Source organism: Coregonus clupeaformis, chromosome 9 (genome assembly GCF_020615455.1).
Source record: "Coregonus clupeaformis isolate EN_2021a chromosome 9, ASM2061545v1, whole genome shotgun sequence".
Lineage (NCBI taxonomy): Eukaryota > Metazoa > Chordata > Actinopteri > Salmoniformes > Salmonidae > Coregonus > Coregonus clupeaformis.
The window spans coordinates 28,908,288-28,927,553 of NC_059200.1; the positions used below are offsets into that span (position 1 = coordinate 28,908,288).

The 19,266-nt window shown below is 43.5% G+C and overlaps 1 protein-coding gene across 1 annotated transcript; it reads right to left on the minus strand.

The window, feature by feature from the left end:
• Positions 1–6,021: 6,021 nt before the first annotated feature.
• On the minus strand, positions 6,022–19,193 carry LOC121574205 (trichohyalin). Its single transcript, XM_045222686.1, has 6 exons — positions 18,394–19,193; positions 17,488–18,219; positions 16,245–17,411; positions 12,608–14,158; positions 12,086–12,200; positions 6,022–7,403 (listed from the first exon to the last, which is right to left on the minus strand). The coding sequence occupies exons 1-6, from the start codon at positions 19,191–19,193 to the stop codon at positions 7,206–7,208; spliced, it is 4,563 nt and encodes a 1,520-aa protein (XP_045078621.1). The 3' UTR covers positions 6,022–7,205.
• Between the last annotated feature and the right edge of the window lie 73 nt (positions 19,194–19,266).

Genomic DNA, 19,266 nt, shown 5'->3' on the forward strand with positions numbered 1-19,266 from the left:
GGCGTCTTGTCCACTTCTGTGCAATTACTGTATCTGACATCTACAGGAGCGAAACAAGCAGACAACGAAATACAAACAAAGTATTCAGTTAGCTTTACATTTTACATTTTAGTCATTTAGCAGACGCTCTTATCCAGAGCGACTTACAGGAGCAATTAGGGTTAAGTGCCTTGCTCAAGGGCACATTAACGTCATTTAGCAGACGCTCTTAGCCAGAGCGACTCACAAATTGGTGCGTTCACCCTATAGCCAGTGGGATAACCACTTTACAATTTGGGGAGGTTAGAAGGATTACTTTATCCTAGCTAAATCACAGTTACAAACTATAATGATTGACAGGGATGTTGAATTGCCTTACAGACCAAGACTCAAGCCTTACTGACTAACTTTCAATAGGAAAGCACATTCGTACAAGCATCTGCATAAATCATTTCGCTAAGAAGGTGACCGATCAACCATAGATAGTTAAAGTTAACTAGCTACCTGTGCCCTGTGTCTTCACTTCAGGTGGTGGTGAGTAGACCTTCGGATACCACAGCGCCACAATCTGGACAATATAGACCTGACGATAGTCGCGTCTATTATAGGCATTGGTTGAAGCTCAGTGTTCAATTCAAATCTCCCTATCATCATATCTAAGCCAATATGACACCAATCTCGATGAAAATTCGCAAATCAACTTGATTGGAGGTACACAACACACTCCCGCCTCTCGTCATGAGATATCCGTCCATTACCGAGAAGCACATACCAGACTTTTTAAACAGGGTCTTTAGCAACTGAGTTTTAAGAGGATTTCTTGCTCCTACCTAGCTCAAATTCTAGATAGCGGATAAAAATGAGACTGACCGTTGGATTAAAAAAATGTGTATTGACGAAGTGTGTAGGTGCAACCTGGTCTCAGAGCATTTCGTATTATTCTATAAGTAAATCCGTGATGCTCCATTTAGTATGCTATGTTACCTTTGGTATGGTTATACAAAAGACAGATGGTTACTTAAGGTAACCCAACGGTTGCGAGTTCGAATCTCATCACGGACAACTTTAGCTAATTAGCAACTTTTCAACTACTTGCTACTTTTTTAGCTCCACTCACACACACTTATTTTAATGTGTTAAGTGGCTCTTAAAAGAGCCTTTGGGTTCATGGAGAGGCATGCAAGTGGCAGTGAGTGTGGTGGTGTACTACTACTTGCGTCTTGCTAGAACAGAGGAGAGATCAGCTCTCACTCTCAAGGAAGAGGTCGTTGCCCTCATCCGTGAGATGCACGCCATCCCTATGGCAGGGTTTCCCAAACTCAGTCCTGGTGATCAGTAGGATTACAGTGGGGAAAAAAGTATTTAGTCAGCCACCAATTGTGCAAGTTCTCCCACTTAAAAAGATGAGAGAGGCCTGTAATTTTCATCATAGGTACACGTCAACTATGACAGACAAATTGAGGAGAAAAAATCCAGAAAATCACATTGTAGGATTTTTAATGAATTTATTTGCAAATTATGGTGGAAAATAAGTATTTGGTCACCTACAAACAAGCAAGATTTCTGGCTCTCACAGACCTGTAACTTCTTCTTTAAGAGGCTCCTCTGTCCTCCACTCGTTACCTGTATTAATGGCACCTGTTTGAACTTGTTATCAGTATAAAAAACCTCAAACAGTCACACTCCAAACTCCACTATGGCCAAGACCAAAGAGCTGTCAAAGGACACCAGAAACAAAATTGTAGACCTGCACCAGGCTGGGAAGACTGAATCTGCAATAAGTAAGCAGCTTGGTTTGAAGAAATCAACTGTGGGAGCAATTATTAGGAAATGGAAGACATACAAGACCACTGATAATCTCCCTCGATCTGGGGCTCCATGCAAGATCTCACCCCGTGGGGTCAAAATGATCACAAGAACGGTGAGCAAAAATCCCAGAACCACATGGGGGGACCTAGTGAATGACCTGCAGAGAGCTGGGACCAAAGTAACAAAGCCTACCATCAGTAACACACTACGCCGCCAGGGACTCAAATCCTGCAGTGCCAGACGTGTCCCCCTGCATAAGCCAGTACATGTCCAGGCCCGTCTGAAGTTTGCTAGAGTACATTTGGATGATCCAGAAGAGGATTGGGAGAATGTCATATGGTCAGATGAAACCAAAATAGAACTTTTCGGTAAAAACTCAACTCGTCGTGTTTGGAGGACAAAGAATGCTGAGTTGCATCTAAAGAACACCATACCTACTGTGAAGCATGGGGGTGGAAACATCATGCTTTGTGGCTGTTTTTCTGCAAAGGGACCAGGACGACTGAACCGTGTAAAGGAAAGAATGAATGGGGCCATGTATCGTGAGATTTTGAGTGAAAACCTCCTTCCATCAGCAAGGGCATTGAAGATGAAACTTGGCTTGGTCTTTCAGCATGACAATGATCCCAAACACACCGCACGGGCAACGAAGGAGTGGCTTCGTAAGAAGCATTTCAAGGTCCTGGAGTGGCCTAGCCAGTCTCCAGATCTCAACCCCATAGAAAATCTTTGGAGGGAGTTGAAAGTCTGTGTTGCCCAGCGACAGCCCCAAAACATCACTGCTCTAGAGGAGATCTGCATGGAGGAATGGGCCAAAATACCAGCAACAGTGTGTGAAAACCTTGTGAAGACTTACAGAAAACGTTTGACCTGTGTCATTGCCAACAAAGGGTATATAACAAAGTATTGAGAAACTTTTGTTATTGACCAAATACTTATTTTCCACCATAATTTGCAAATAAATTTTAAAAAAATCTCATTTTGTCTGTCATAGTTGACGTGTACCTATGATGAAAATGACAGGCCTCTCTCATCTTTTTAAGTGGGAGAACTTGCACAATTGGTGGCTGACTAAATACTTTTTTTCCCCACTGTATGAGCTGGGATCTTATCAATAAATAAAACGAATGACATTGTGAGGGTTCACAAGTAGAGCATGTGTTATGCTGTATTATAATGTTGCATAATCAGCTTCCGGTGTAATAACCATGGAAATTAAAAACATGTTTTAAGTGAGAAGAAGGTATTGGTCTGAAGCCAAAAAATAAAGGAAATTCACATGAGCACAACAATGCCTATTCCACCCATGCTCTACCAAGTTTTTTTTTAGCACACAGCTTTACCACGACAGCTATGTTTGTATTGTACTTCAAACTATGTGTAGGCAGATTGCTTACAATTCAAACCTTCTCAAACAGCCTAATTCATATTCTTCAGAGGGATAATGGACTTACAGTACCCTGCTATTAAAATGTGTATATAAACTCAGCAAAAAAAGAAACATCATCTGTGTTTATTTTCAGCAAACTTAACATATGTAAATATTTGTATGAACATAACAAGATTCAACAACTGAGACATTAACTGAACAAGTTCCACAGACATGTGACTAACAGAAATTGAATAATGTGTCCCTGAACAAAGGGGTGGGGGGTAACAGTCAGTATCTGGTGTTGCCACCAGCTGCATTAAGTACAGCAGTGCATCTCTTCCTCATGGACTGCAGCAGATTTGCCAGTTCTTGCTTTGAGATGTTACCCCACTCTTCCACCAAGGCACCTGCAAGTTCCCAGACATTTCTGGGGAAATGGCCCTAGCCCTCACCCTCCGATCCAACAGGTCCCAGACGTGCTCAATGGGATTGAGATGCGGGCTCTTCGCTGGCCATGGCAGAACAATGACATTCCTGTCTTGCAGGAAATCACACACAGAACGAGTAGTATGGCTGGTGGCATTGTCATGCTGTAGGGTCATGTCAGGATGAGCCTGCAGGAAGAGTACCACATGAGGGAGGAGGGTGTCTTCCCTGTAACGCACAGCATTGATTGCCTGCAATGACAACAAGCTCAGTCCAATGACGCTGTGACACACCGCCCCAGACCATGACGGACCCTCCACCTCCAAATCGATCCCACTCCAGAGTACAGGCCTCGGTGTAACGCTCATTCCTTCGACAATAAACGCGAATCCGACCTGGTGAGACAACTGCGACTCATCAGTGAGGAGCACTTTTTGCCAGTCCTGTCTGGTCCAGCGATGGTGGGTTTGTGCCCATAGGCAACATTGTTGCCGGTGATGTCGGGTGAGGACCTGCCTTACAAAAGGCCTACAAGCCCTCAGTCCAGCCTCTCTCAACCTATTGCGGACAGCCTGAGCACTGATGGAGGGATTGTGCGTTCCTGGTGTAACTCGGGCAGTTGATGTTGCCATCCTGTACCTGTCCCGCAGGTGCGATGTTCGGATGTGCAGGTGTTGTTACACATGGTCTGCCACTGCGAGGATGATCAGCTGTCCGTCCTGTCTCCCTGTAGCGCTGTCTTAGGCGTCTCACAGTACGGACATTGCAATTTATTGCCCTGGCTACATCTGCAGTCCTCATGCATCCTTGCAGCATGCCTAAGGCACGTTCACGCAGATGAGCAGGGACCCTGGGCATCTTTCTTTTGGTGTTTGTCAGAGTCAGTGTCCTCTTTAGTGTCCTAAGTTTTCATAACTGTGACCTTAATTGCCTACCGTCTGTAAGCTGTTAGTGTCTTAACGACCGTTCCACAGGTGCATGTTCATTAATTGCTTATGGTTCATCGAACAAGCATGGGAAACAGTGTTTAAACCCTTTACAATGAAGATCTGTGAAGTTATTTGGATTTTTACAAATTATCTTTGAAAGACAGGGTCCTGAAAAAGGGACGTTTCTTTTTTTGCTGAGTTTATATATAATTTGGCTGTATGTATTTTTAAATATAGGCCTATTGTAAATGTGTATTATTGTTGCGTCACCATCTTTATTGCAAAAAGAAATACAAGTAGAAACATAGCTTTAAGCTACACATTATTTTTGACAGAGGTAATGAACTGTCCATTGATCAGCATAGCAATTGGTAAAACAGGACCATGTTTGAAACCCAAGTGGTTCTGAGCTTATGTCAATATTACAGAGGTAAGCTAATGCAGACAGGCTCTATCTATCTGAGCTACTGTGTCCAACACCACCACCTGTTGTTATGTTGGGCACCTACTGACCAGAAAATGATGTTATTATGATTTTAAAAAATCTATTACATGTATCGCTCAAATAAAGGTTTAAGGAAATACAGGCATGCACCACATTACTACAAGACAAAACAGCTCAATCAAGCCTGATGGTCTTGTAAGTATAATAGCAAAGCTTGCTTTCATTTAATAATAAAAAGCATGAAAAGGTAGCGTAATAATATCTTACTGTGGTGTGTGAAGAATCCAATACTTTACCTTGCATGCGGTACAAATCATATTATTGTGGCAGCACTTCCTCTAAGAGTATGAATTTGGCTGTTTGAGAAGGTCTGAATCCTAAGCAACCTGGCTACACATAGTTTGAAGTACAATACCAACATAGCTACTGTAGTAGGTCAAAACTGTGTGCTGGAAAACCTTGGTAGAGCATGGGTGAAATAGGCATTGTGGTGCTCATGAATTTTCAGCTTCAGACCAATGCCTATTCTCACTTAAAACACAGTTTTTTGTTTTTAATACATTGTGGCTGTGAATAATGTTCGTCGTCCACTATGTTGAGCGAGCCACACTCCAGACACTTCTGACCGACAACAGCTATCTTCACTTTAAATAGATAGCAGGCTAAATCTAGCTAGCTATGTTAGTTAGCAAAACATACAATTGTGAGCCAGCCAACACTTAGTTACCATTCATGTGCTGTGAATGACAAATTAACATTTCAAATTCTTCTTCTTCTTTGGTATCATGGCGTTTACACAGCCTTACTTTAGTTCCGCTTTTGAAAGCAACTGCAACATTCCCATTGGAACAGCATAATATAGCTACGTTATGTTCATAGTGTGAACAGTGGAAACTTGATTTAAAGTTATTCATGAAGTAATGGTCAGCAGAGAGAGAGAGAGAGAGAGAGAGAGAGAGAGAGAGAGAGAGAGAGAGAGAGAGAGAGAGAGAGAGAGAGAGAGAGAGAGAGAGAGAGAGAGAGAGAGGTGTCTACTCCAATCAGAGGCTAAATAAATTACATGATTGAAAATAAGTATTTATTTCATAATTGTAAAAAATTATAGACTATACGTTGACAGAATAGACACTTTCTGACTTTCACCCAACTATATAGTAATCCTTCCTATGACCAAATGCAGACCAACACACTCTGACACATCTTGCTATCTACCTCTGGCCACTGGTAGCTCTAAATCCCAATAGCTTTCTTCACAAGGAAATGCCACTTTAGACAATGTCCACAGGTTACACCCGTGCAATTTGTTTCTGGAGGTGCACCTGTCAGGGAGATTGCAATAAATTGAGAGTACATTCATCCAAAGGCATAGTGGTAGTCTAAATTGGTTTATCGGTAGTCTAAATTGTTTTAATTATCAATCCATGTTTATCTCGTAGACTACAATTTTCAATTATTTATTGTTCAAAGTGCTTCAACATAAAGTTTACAATATAAGAAAAGGACATCTCAATATGTACAACACTTATACATGAGTTATACAGTAACAGGGAATAATATCCATATTATTTTTGTTAGTTCAAAGGACACTGCCTATCTGCACCTCACAGACAAGCAATAATACGAAGTAACCCTTTACCGACAGGTATAACTCATAATGTGATTGTAATTAATGTTAATACTTGTCATAAGCATGTACCGGTATGACCCCTATTATACCGATCTGTCTGCATAATGTGTTACCGAATATGCAAACTCTGTGTGCCACTGTTCTGTTGGAGCTTTCTTTTTTCTCTCTTGCTATTCAATTCATTCTTCAGTGTTGTTGCTCTGGATTTAACCTTCATATCATACTCCTCCTTGCAAGCACATCAAAACGTTAATACAAAGACAAACCAAACCAACTGTCAAAAATGTAAAGCACCTTCCCACAGGCCTATGTGGATTTGGTCCATGTTCTTATACTGTCTTTATACACACCAGAGTTGTAGTTGTTAAGATATAATTATTCAGAGTTTAGTCAACAGTCAAAATGTAATGAACAATCAAAAGTGCATCCATCCGTTCAGTAGGAATAGACAAAGCCAGTGCTTGGTATGTTATACATGGGTGAATGAAACGTTCTTTGCGAGGCACGCAGGAATTCTTCAAACAGCCCAATACATGGGCATTGAGGGAGATAAACATCTAGGAAGCCCTGCTCTGAATGATTAGGAACAGGATGGAGTAATATATATTTCTAAAGGTCTCATTTGAGTGAGTTCATGGACATCAGGATACTGGGTTGCTCCTCGATGATGCGCACCAGCAGGTTGTCAATGTACTGCTCCAGCTCCTTGATCTTGTTGTCCCTCTTGGAGAGCTGGTCCTGCTGCTTCACCACCAGGGAGATCAGCTCCTCCTGGGTCAGCTGGGAGTACTGACCTTTGACCCCTGTGTCTTTGACCTAGACAGAAAGGAGGGAATGGAGTCCATGCCATTTATATTTTTCCATAGAATTCTCCAAAGATATGCCATGTATTATCCATTAAGCAATGTTTAGTCTATGCATGAACCCCTACAAAGAGCATCTTAAAAAATATTGCTAAACTTTAAGCACCCAACCAGGGCTCCTGTATTTTGTTTCTTTACATAAGCAGAAAATATTCAATGTACAAAACAGTTATAGCTTTCAGCCACGTGTAATGGATGGCATGCTTGGGTGCAATGTCAACCAGATCTTATTTCTAAGTCCTGGAGTCTATGACATATTCCACACATGATTCTACCTCGCTCCTGATGGGAGGAATTGCAAGTGTTACTTCCGGACTTGTCTCCGTGTTGCTGTGCTGTTTGTTGCTACTTGGCTACCTGTTTTACAATTAATTACAGTTTAATTAAAATCAGCATTTAACACATTTACCAACGTCTTTGTTTTTTCCTCGCTCTACTTTTTTTATTCAACTTTTTCACCCCGGAGGCTTTATCAGGACATGGTTCTACAGGACCTCCACCAGCCCAAAAAGCTAAGTAGTAACATTAACACTATGCCTTCTAATTGCAGTCGCTGTACTCATAATATACAGGAGAACTATTGCCTTATGGTGAGGATAGCCGTGTTGCAAGCCCAGCTTCAGTTGCAATCGTTAGGCAAGGGCAATTTAAGTGTAGGAAAGGTTGAAACAGCATCTGTGCCCCCAGTAAGTACAGATAGTAGTATAAATCCCCCAGCACAGTCCCCGCAACCTTCTCAGGTCTCTCCTCCACCCATTATGGGGTCTGAGCCGCCGAAGCCTTCCACCATTAGCTTTGACAAATTGAAAACCCTAGACATTGGCGACTCCAATACCCGCATTATTAGACTTAAAAAGAATCATCCAGTGATCATACACTGTTTACCTGGGGCAGGGCTACCGATGTAAAGGCTAATCTGAAGAGGGTGCTGGCTAAGGCTAAAACTGGCGAGCGTAGAGAGTATAGGGATATTGTTATCCATGTTGGCACTAACGATGTTAGGATGAAACAGTCAGAGGTCACCAAGCGCAACATAGCTTCAGCATGTAAATTAGCTAGAAAGATGTGTCGGCATCGAGTAATTGTCTCTGGCCCCCTCCCAGTTAGGAGGAGTGATGAGCTCTACAGCAGTCTCACAACTCAATCGCTGGTTGAAAACTGTTTTCTGCCGCTCCCAAAATATTGAATTTGTAGATATAGAATTTGTAGATCTTATTATGTTTGCAATCGCAACAAATAATCTGCTCAGACCCCAAGCAAGGATCATCAAAAGCCGTGCTTTAAATTCTCAGACAACCCAAAGATTCCTAGATGCCCTTTCAGACTACCCCCACCAACCCAAAGATGTCGGAGTACAACAATCAGTTAACCACCTAACAGAGGATCTAAATTTAACATTGCGTAATACCCTAGATGCAGTCACACCCCTAAAAACAAAAAACATTTGTCACAAGACATTTGCTCCCTGGTATACAGAAAATACCCGAGCCCTGAAGCAAGCTTCCAGAAAATTGGAATGGAAATGTCGCTCCACCAAACTGGAAGTCTTCCGACTAGCTTGGAAAGAAAGTACCGTGCAATATCGAAGAGCCCTTGCTGCTGCTCGATCATCCTATTTTTCCAACCTAATTGAGGAGAATAAGAACAATCCAACATTTATTTTTGATACTAAAAAGCAGGATGGTTTTCACTTCAGCAGTGATGAATTGATTAACTTTTTTGATGAAAAGATCATGTTCATTAGAAAGCAAAATACGGACTCCTCTTTGAATCCGTGTATTTCTCCAAAACTCAGTTGTCCTCAGTCTGCACAGAACTGCCAGGACCTAGGATCAATGGAGGCACTCAAGTTTTTTTTATCCTGTATCTCTTGACACATTCATGGAAATAGTTATGTCCTCTAAACCTTCAAGCTGCATACTGGACCCTATTCCAACTTAAACTACTGAAAGACCTACTTCCTGTGCTTGGCCCTCCTATGTTGAACATAATACATGTCTCGCTATCCACCGGATGTGTACCAAACTCACTAAAAGTGGCAGTAATAAAGCCTCTCTTGAAAAAGCCAAACCTTGACCAGGAAAATGTAAAAAAAAAAAAAAAAAATCGGCCTATATCGAATCTCCCATTCCTCTAAAAAGATTTGGAAAAAGCCGGTTGCCAGCAACTCACTGCCTTCCTCAAGACAAATAATATCTATAAAATGCTTCAGTCTGGTTTTAGACCCCATCATAGCACTGAGACTGCTCTCGTAAAGGTGGTACATTTCCTTTTAATGGCGTCAGACCAAGGCTCTGCATTTGTCCTTGTGCTCCTGGACCTTAGTGCTGCTTTTGACACTATCGATCACCACATTCTTTTGGAGAGATTAGAAACCCAAATTGGTCTACACGGACAAGTTCTTGCCTGGTTTAGATCTTATCTGTCGGAAAGATGTCTGTGGATGGTTTGTCCTCTGACAAATCAATTGTACGTTTCGGCGTTCCTCAATGTTCCATTTTAGGACCACTGTTGTTTTCACTATATATTCTACCTCTTGGTGATGTCATTCGGAAACACAATGTCAACTTTCACTGCTATGCGGACGACACACAGCTGTACATTTCGATGAAACATGGTGAAGCCCCACAATTGCCTACCCTGGAAGCCTGTGTTCCAGACATTCATTTTTTACTTCTAGTCCCAAGAAACAAAGATATCTGCTGTTGGATCTGACAATTAATCTTGATGGTTGTACAGTCGTCTCAAATAAAACTGAAGGACCTCGCCGTTACTCTGGACCCTGATCTCTCTTTTGACGAACATTGGTCAGTTGGTAGAGCATGGCGCTTGCAACGCCAGGGTTGGGGATTCGATTCCCACGGGGGGGCAGTACGAAAAATGTTAGCACTCACTAAGTCGCTCTGGATAATAGCGTCTGCTAAAGGACAGCTTTTTTCCATCTTCGTAACATTGCAAAAATCTAAAACGTTTTGTCCAAAAATGATGCAGAAAAGCTAATCCATGCTTTTGTCACTTCTAGATTAGACTACTGCAATGCTCTACTTTCTGGGTACCCGGATAAAGCACTAAATAAAACTTCAGTTAGTGTAAAACACGGCTGCTAGCCTCTCTACACTGGCTTCCTGTTAAGGCTAGGGCTGATTTCAAGGTTTAATTGCTAACCTACAAAGCATTACATGGGCTTGTTCCTACCTATCTCTCCGATTTGGTCCTGCCGTACATACCTACATGTACGCTACGGTCACAAGACGCAGGCCTCCTTATTGTCCCTAGAATTTCTTAGCAAACAGCTGGAGGCAAGGCTTTCTCCTATTGAGCTCCATTTTTATGGAATGGTCTGCCTATCCATGTGAGAGATGTAAGAATATTCAAAGATAAATACACAATGAAGAGGACTAGTGGTCAATAGAGGACTAGTGGTCAATAGAGGACTAGAGGTCAAGAGGGAATTAACGATAAATGGAAATAGTTGTTTTTCAGTTCAACATCTGTTTAGAATCTGTGTAGGGCTTCCAACCAGGGACTCATAGCTACATGTGGCAAGTTCTCATTGGTCCAAATTGTCTATACATTGAGCCTGAAACAGGATACTTGGTATTTGGCCATTGGCCAAATTTTATTGAAAGGAATTCTAATTGGTCAGCCACATGCTAGGCTTGAGGCTATAAACTACATCCTGCCTCTTTGTTCAGTGGAGAAAACATTGACAGCGAAGAATGAACATCTACCATCTACTTTCCAGCACAACAACTACGATTAGTTCTCTTTGAATAAATATATTTTTCTCCCCCTGATTTGCTTTGGGGTCTATGTTATTAAAGAATAACATCAACTGCTAACAGAGACGCAGACTCGGTCTCGACCTTTAAGTCTTTACTGAAGACTCATCTCTTCAGTAGGTCCTACGATTGAGTGTAGTCTGGCCCAGGGGTGTGAAGGTAAACGGCAAGGCACTGGAGCGACTCCCCTCTCTCCACTGGGATTCTCTGCCTCTGACCCTATTACAGGGGCTGAGTCACTGGCTTACTAGTGCTCTTCCATGCCGTCCCTAGGAGGGGTGCATCACTTGAGTGGGTTGAGTCACAGGCGTGATCTTCCTGTCCGGTTTTGCGTCCCCTCGGGCTCGTGCGGTGGAGGAGATCTTCGTGGGCTATACTCAGCCTTGTCTCAGGGTAGTAAGTTGGTGGTCTGTTGATATCCCTCTAGTGGTGTGGGGCTGTGCTTCGGCAAAGTGGGTGGGGTTATATCCTGCCTGGTTGGCCCTGTCCGGGGGTATCGTCGGACGGGACCACAGTGTCCCCCAACCCCCCCCTCCGTCTCAGCCTCCTGTATTTATGCTGCAATAGTCTATGTGCCGGGGGGCTAGGGTCAGTCTGTTATATCTGGTGTAATTCTCCTTTCTTATCTGGTGTCCTGTGTGAATTTAAGTATGCTCCCCCCACACTTTCCCAACATAGATTGTAGACACAATGATGTCTGATTATTCAGTACACATACACCTCCTGCCTAAAGCAGATCTATGTTGACTGGTGAGAGAATCTGTAGGTAGCTCTTTCATCTGCTGCTGGTGTGCATCGGTTCACTCAATGCTGTTTCAATTTCCCTCATGGCAGAGATATATTGCATTAGTACCTTTATCTTCTCTTGAAGGACACCAAGGATTCCTGTAGATTTGCCAGCCTGCCCCTCCTGGATGTTGGAGGCTGGCTGGTTTTCCAGGGAGCTCAAGGGCTTTACTGGATGGGGCCTGAATAGAGATAGACAGGGAGACAGAGACAGTGAGAGTGGCTCAAACTTTCCTGAAGTGTTAGAGGAGAAGCAGCAGGTGGATATGGGGGATATCCGGATAATTACATTTTACAAAGGTCACATTCATTTGTAAAACAATTTTCCAATCGCTTGTAGGATGCATTGTTCGTGAACACTTCATGAATTTACTCTCTTTATAAAATGTTTAATTTCACTTTCCTGAATTGTATCAATGGAACTTCTGACCAAGTTGTTTTTGCAATACTTTCAAAAGTTGTACAGGAAATCTATAATTATTTTTAACATAGTTTAACGTTATGAATCTAACTACATTAATGAACTACAGTACAGGAGAGGTTTCATGGAGAGCACAAGGCTGCTACACACTACAGATCTTTCTCTCACCTGCATGTGCTTGAGGTAGGCCTGTCCCCTCTCCCTCCCACCTCCTCTCCACTGCACTGCTCTGCAATGGAGGACACAGCTCCAGCATGAAGCAGGGTCCTCTGGCCAGGGACAGAGCTTGTTGTCTGGGGAGGACAGTCACTCCTGCCCCCTGATCCCTTCAGGGGCTTGGGTTGGGGTAGGAAGGAGGGGGCAGGTGAGGGTACACATGGGCGCTGGGCAATGGTAACACAATTTAGTGCCACACCCACACCGCAATTCTGCGTTTTTTCTGAGATACCTGAGGAAAACTTACTCGAAGTGGAAGCCCCTGGGCTTTGCAGTTTTACAGAACTGTGTTTACCAGTATCCTCCTCTCTAGAGGTGGATGTTTTCTTCAATGGAGGCAAGGGAGCACTGACCCACTTTGCTGATGGGCTTTTGATGGGACGGGAGCCATCCTCAGCTAGCAGAACATCTGGCGTTGGAAGGTCTATTGTGTCCCTAACCACACTATTCTGCATTGAACCTGGATCTGCCTCTGTGAGGGTACAACTCTGATGATTGTGAGAGTCCAGGCTCTCCTGATGTTCACCAGTTAGTCTCTGTTCTTCACCACGTCCAGAGGACTTCTCCATTCTGCAGTCTTCTGCAAAGGGATTATTTGGATCAAACTCAACCGAAGAGTCATGTTCCTCAGTATTCAATTGCTTATCTAATACATCAGCTTTTGGCATCGTCTTCCCTGGAGGGTACTGGGGCCTCGAGGGTGCTGGACCTTTATTGTGTTTGGCCACCCTCAACCCCCCAGTGGCAGATGGCATGTGTTGTTCTGCTTGGTTCCCATGGCGGGTAGAGCTCTGGCCTCCACTGGTGTGTTCTGTTGTAGCTGTGGAGGAAGATCTCAGTGGTGTGATCATCTGTACCACACGTTGAGAGACCTTGGACATGGAGGCACCTACTCTGTCCTTATGTCCCAGATTCACTCTGGTCATACTCTGGTCCCTCGGTGTCTGGCTTGGAGCCTGGCTTGGTCTATCTGGAGCCAGTGGAGCAGGACCCTTGTCCATCCTGGTACTGGAATGGTCCTGACCACTAACACTCTCCTGGTCATCCCCGCTTCCCACCAGTGACGTGGAAGATTGACGTCTTGGAGGAGGGGGCGGTTCTGTTGGCTTTGTTAGGGCGAGGTTAGCTGTGGCAGAATGAGCATTGCCCTTGCTAGGCCAGTTGTCCATACGAGCCCAGCGCTGGTTGTTGGGGGGCAGAGGGGCAGGGTCTTTCTCTTCCATTAGATCAGTAGACGGATCCTGGGCGCCTCTGGTTTCCCCATCGCCTCTAGGGGAGTCCATAGAACTCTCAATTTCAGGAGACAAGGACGATAAGAAGGGGTTGGAAGATACACTAGGCTGAGATGGGTTCACCCATGACGAGGGTCTGGAAGATACACTAGGCTGAGACGGGTTCACCCATGACGAGGGTCTGGAAGATACACTAGGCTGAGACGGGTTCACCCATGACGAGGGTCTGGAAGATACACTAGGCTGAGATGGGTTTACCCATGACGAGGGTCTGGAAGAGCAGGGTTAGGGAGGGGAGCGTGCAGTAAGACAAAGAATGAGCACTTTACAGCTGTATGAGATGGTTGCCTTCACACATTTGAACTTTGCTGATGACAAGGTCTAACTACCACACATAAAACATTTTAAATCTTTAAAAAAAAATATATATATATATATATATAAGAACAAAGGATTTGTTTCTAAAACGTAATGATGCAATGTTATGAAAAACATATTGAATTAAATTCAATGCGTTCTATTTTTTTTTCCTCATCAAAAACAAGCCTTGTTGGAATCCACACACACAAACACATTTAGCAGAGAGGAAGACAACACAAACTACAGAGGTGTTACATCCTAACAAAGTTGATACTAGGGTGGAACTAATTCACCAGACAAGACAATGAGAGAAAGGGTGGGATTTCATTTTATTAGGTCTTTCTGAGAGGGACCTGAAGGTTAGTTATAACGGTTAGCTTAGTTACACAAACACACTAGGGAACAGAAAGATGTAGATTTGAAATAATAAAAAATTGAAAAATGATCACTATAAAATATACTGTTTGTAGCCTCTGAACCATTCCCTGTTCACATAACAGCCTTGCCTTGACTATACTGAGTCATGTCATCCTATTGGTTGGTTTCTTCATTCCAGCCTCATCAGGATACAGACATTAAAAACTTCAGCAATCACCTAATGCTTTGTGTCGCTCTGTAACACCTTTACTATGACATCTGTAGAATCTTTATAACAAGGTACGATTGATTCATTACATTTTTTACATTTTAGTCATTTAGCAGACGCTCTTATCCAGAGCAACTTACAGGAGCAATTAGGTGGGAAGAGCAGCCAATCTCAGCTGAGCCAAAGGTTTCCAATAGAAAGACACAAGGGCTGTGTTTAAACAGGCAGCCCAATTCTGATATTTATTCCACTAATTTGTCTTTTGAACAATGACATCAGATCTTTTCACATCAGATATTTTTCAGAGCTGATCTGATTGGTCAAAAGACCAATTAGTGAAAAAAAGATCAGAATTGGGCTGCCTGTGTAAACACAGCCACTGAGATGCACACCACATCCACATCAATGGGGGCCCCCATTGATTTTGTTAGTCAGTCTCACTCAGATATCATATTAAAAACTACAAACATTCCTCTCCACCCCATGACAAAATGAGTAGAATTGCATGAAATTAGTTATAAAATGGCTAAATATTCTCTCCGTGCCATAGCAAAATGTGTAGGGGGTATGTTTGTGGGTACGCAGACCCGCGAGCAACTGCAGCCACTCATGACGAGTTCAGATTTTTTGTGGCCCCCAACCCCATCAAAGTTGCCCATCTTTGCTTTAGGGAATCGTGCTTTAATGAGATGTGCATGTTGAAGTAGAGTCATGCACCACGCAGGCAAACAGATGCCATGACATCTAGCTTACACACTCCCTTCACACCAAATGGCCATGACGCCAACACACTGAGATCTAACTCTTACCAAGCGTTTCAATTGACTTAATATATTAGACAGAACACTTTCCTGTACCAAAGTCTTTGATAAAACGACAGGTTTTCTGCTCAAATCTGTATTTTGTGCCACAGCCGTACAGATCCAATAAAACCATCCCAATTGCATCCAGCTGAGTTTCTACAAGCAGCTATAATGATTGTGCCACATCCATAATCAGTTTTGTTGCCTCCCCTGATTAACTGGTGGTATAAAAGTATTCTCAGACAAATTGGCAGGTTTCCCACTCTAATCAGACTTGTGCCACCCTGCACTGACAGCGCAGGGAAAGAGAATGTTAGCATAATTTATATAGTTCTGTTAGAAGATGAAAGGGGATGTCTGATACGAGACAGGGACGTTAGTAGGTGTGTGTGGATGAGGAGACAGACTTCAGGGGGGTTCAGCAGAAACGAGGGTGTTGCTTTTGGAGACCACCAGCTGCTTTTGCAGACTAAATAAATAGTGCATCCATAATTTATGACATCTAAGGGGTAACACAATTCTGGGGAACTGAGACAGTAAAATAGTGTGTGTGTATGTTCGTGCATGTGTGTGTGTGTTCGTGTGTGCGGTTTGGGAGTGGGACTGACCTTGGCTTGACTGCTGATACTTTATTTGTTCGGCAGCTGATGGGACCAGTAGAAGAGGTTGTGGGGGTCTCCTCAAACGGGTTATTTGAAGAGGTGTCATCACATGAAGTGGTAGGAGAGACTTCCTCAAAAGGATTATTGCACACGATGGCCTCTGCCTCTCTATTCTGCGCCATCTGCTGCTCAACTTCCTCCAACTTTACCCTCACCTCCTCATGCCTTCGCTGTTCCTCCATCTGTGCATTCCTCTTTTTCTCCTTCTCTGTCATCTTCTCTTCCTGTCCTCTCAACTCTTCTTTTTTCATATTTTCTTCCTCCACCCTAAACCTCTCTTTTACCTCCATCAGTTTTCTCTGCTCCTCATCTCTTCTTCTCTCCTCTTCCTCTTCCCTTTCTTCTTCAAGCCTAATTCTTTCTGCTTCTTCCTTTCTCAGCCTATCCTCCTCTTCTCTCTTCATTCTTTCCTCCTCCTCCATCCTCTTTATCCTAATTTCCTCTCTCAGCCAATCTTCCTCTGCGGCCTTCCTCACTCTTTCTTCCTCCTCCCTCATCCTTCTCCCTTCCTCTCTCAGCCGATCTTCCTCTCTCTTCATTATTTGTTCTTCCTCCTTTCTCAGCCTATCCTCCTCTTTCTTCATTCTTTCTTCCTCCTCCTTTCTCAGCCTATCCTCCTCTCTCTTCATTCTTTCTTCCTCCTCCTTTCTCAGCCTATCCTCCTCTTCCTTCATTCTTTCTTCCTCCTCCTTTCTCAGCATATCCTCCTCTCTCTTCATTATTTCTTCCTCCTCCTTTCTCAGCCTATCCTCCTCTTTCTTCATCCTTTCTTCCTCCTCCTTTCTCAGCCTATCCTCCTCTCTCTTCATCATTTCTTCCTCCTTTCTCAGCCTATCCTCCTCTCTCTTCAGTCTTTCTTCCCCCTCCTTTCTCAGCCTATCCTCCTCTTTCTTCATTCTTTCTTCCTCCTCCTTTCTCAGCCTATCCTCCTCTTTCTTCATTATTTCTTCCTCCTCCTTTCTCAGCCTATCCTCCTCTTTCTTCATTCTTTCTTCCTCCTCCTTTCTCAGCCTATCCTCCTCTCTCTTCATTCTTTCTTCCTCCTCCTTTCTCTGCCTATCCTCCTCTTTCTTCATTCTTTCTTCCTCCTCCTTTCTCAGCCTATCCTCCTTTCTTCATTCTTTCTTCCTCCTCCTTTCTCAGCCTATCCTCCTCTCTCTTCATTATTTCTTCCTCCTCCTTTCTCAGCCTATCCTCCTCTTTCTTCATTCTTTCTTCCTCCTCCTTTCTCAGCCTATCCTCCTCTTTCTTCATTCTTTCTTCCTCCTCCTTTCTCAGCCTATCCTCCTCTTTCTTCATTATTTCATCCTCCTCCTTTCTCAGCCTATCCTCCTCTTTCTTCATTATTTCATCCTCCTCATTTCTCAGCCTATCCTCCTCTTTCTTCATTCTTTCTTCCTCCTCCTTTCTCAGCCTATCCTCCTCTTTCTTCATTCTTTCTTCCTCCTCCTTTCTCAGCCTATGCTCCTCTTTCTTCATTCTTTCTTCCTCCTCCTTTCTCAGCCTATCCCCCTCTTTCTTCATTCTTTCTTCCTCCTCCTTTCTCAGCCTATCCCCCTCTCTCTTCATTCTTTCTTCCTCCTCCTTTCTCAGCCTATCCTCCTCTTTCTTCATTATTTCTTCCTCCTCCTTTCTCAGCCTATCATCCTCTCTCTTCATTCTTTCTTCCTCCTCCTTTCTCAGTCTATCCTCCTCTTTCTTCATTCTTTCTTCCTCCTCCTTTCTCAGCCTATCCTCCTCTTCCTTCATTCTTTCTTCCTCCTCCTTTCTCAGCCTATCCTCCTCTTTCTTCATTCTTTCTTCCTCCTCCTTTCTCAGCCAATCCTCCTCTTTCTTCATTCTTTCTTCCTCCTCCTTTCTCAGCCTATCCTCCTCTTTCTTCATTCTTTCTTCCTCCTCCTTTCTCAGCCTATCCTCCTCTCTCTTCATTCTTTCTTCCTCCTCCTTTTTCAGCCTATCCTCCTCTTTCTTCATTATTTCTTCCTCCTCCTTTTTCAGCCTATCCTCATCTTTCTTCATTCTTTCTTCCTCCTCCTTTCTCAGCCTATCCTCCTCTCTTTTCATTCTTTCTTCCTCCTCCTTTCTCAGCCTATACTCCCTCTTCATTCTTTCTTCCTCCTCCTTTCTCAGCCTATCCTCCTCTTTCTTCATTCTTTCTTCCTCCTCCTTTCTCAGCCTATCCTCCTCTTTCTTCATTCTTTCTTCCTCCTCCTTTCTCAGCCTATCCTCCTCTTTCTTCATTCTTTCTTCCTCCTCCTTTCTCAGCCTATCCTCCTCTTTCTTCATTCTTTCTTCCTCCTCCTTTCTCAGCCTATCCTCTCTCTTCATTCTTTCTTCCTCCTCCTTTCTCAGCCTATCCTCCTCTCTCTTCATTCTTTCTTCCTCCTCCTTTCTCAGCCTATCCTCCTCTCTCTTCATTCTTTCTTCCTCCTCCTTTCTCAGCCTATCCTCTTTCTTCATTCTTTCTTCTTCCTCCTTTCTCAGCCTATCCTCCTCTTTCTTCATTCTTTCTTCCTCCTCCTTTCTCAGCCTATCCTCCTCTTTCTTCATTCTTTCTTCCTCCTCCTTTCTCAGCCTATCCTCTTTCTTCATTCTTTCTTCCTCCTCCTTTCTCAGCCTATCCTCCTCTCTCTTCATTCTTTCTTCCTCCTCCTTTCTCAGCCTATCCTCCTCTCTCTTCATTCTTTTTTCTTCCCCCCTCCTCCTTCTTTCCTCTTCTTCCTCCTCCCTCCTCTTCCTCTCCTCTTCCTCCCTTCTTTGCATATCCTCCTCCTCCTCTTCTCTCCTAATCCTTTCCTTTTCCTTAATCCTCTCATCTTTCTCCCTCTTCAATCTTCCCTCCTCCTCCCTCATCTTCCTCTCGTCCTCCTTTCTCAGTCTGTCCTCCCTCCTCATTCTTTCCCCTTCCTCCTTTATTCTTTCCTCTTCTTCCCACCTCTCTCGTTCCTCCATTTCCCTCCTTTTTTCC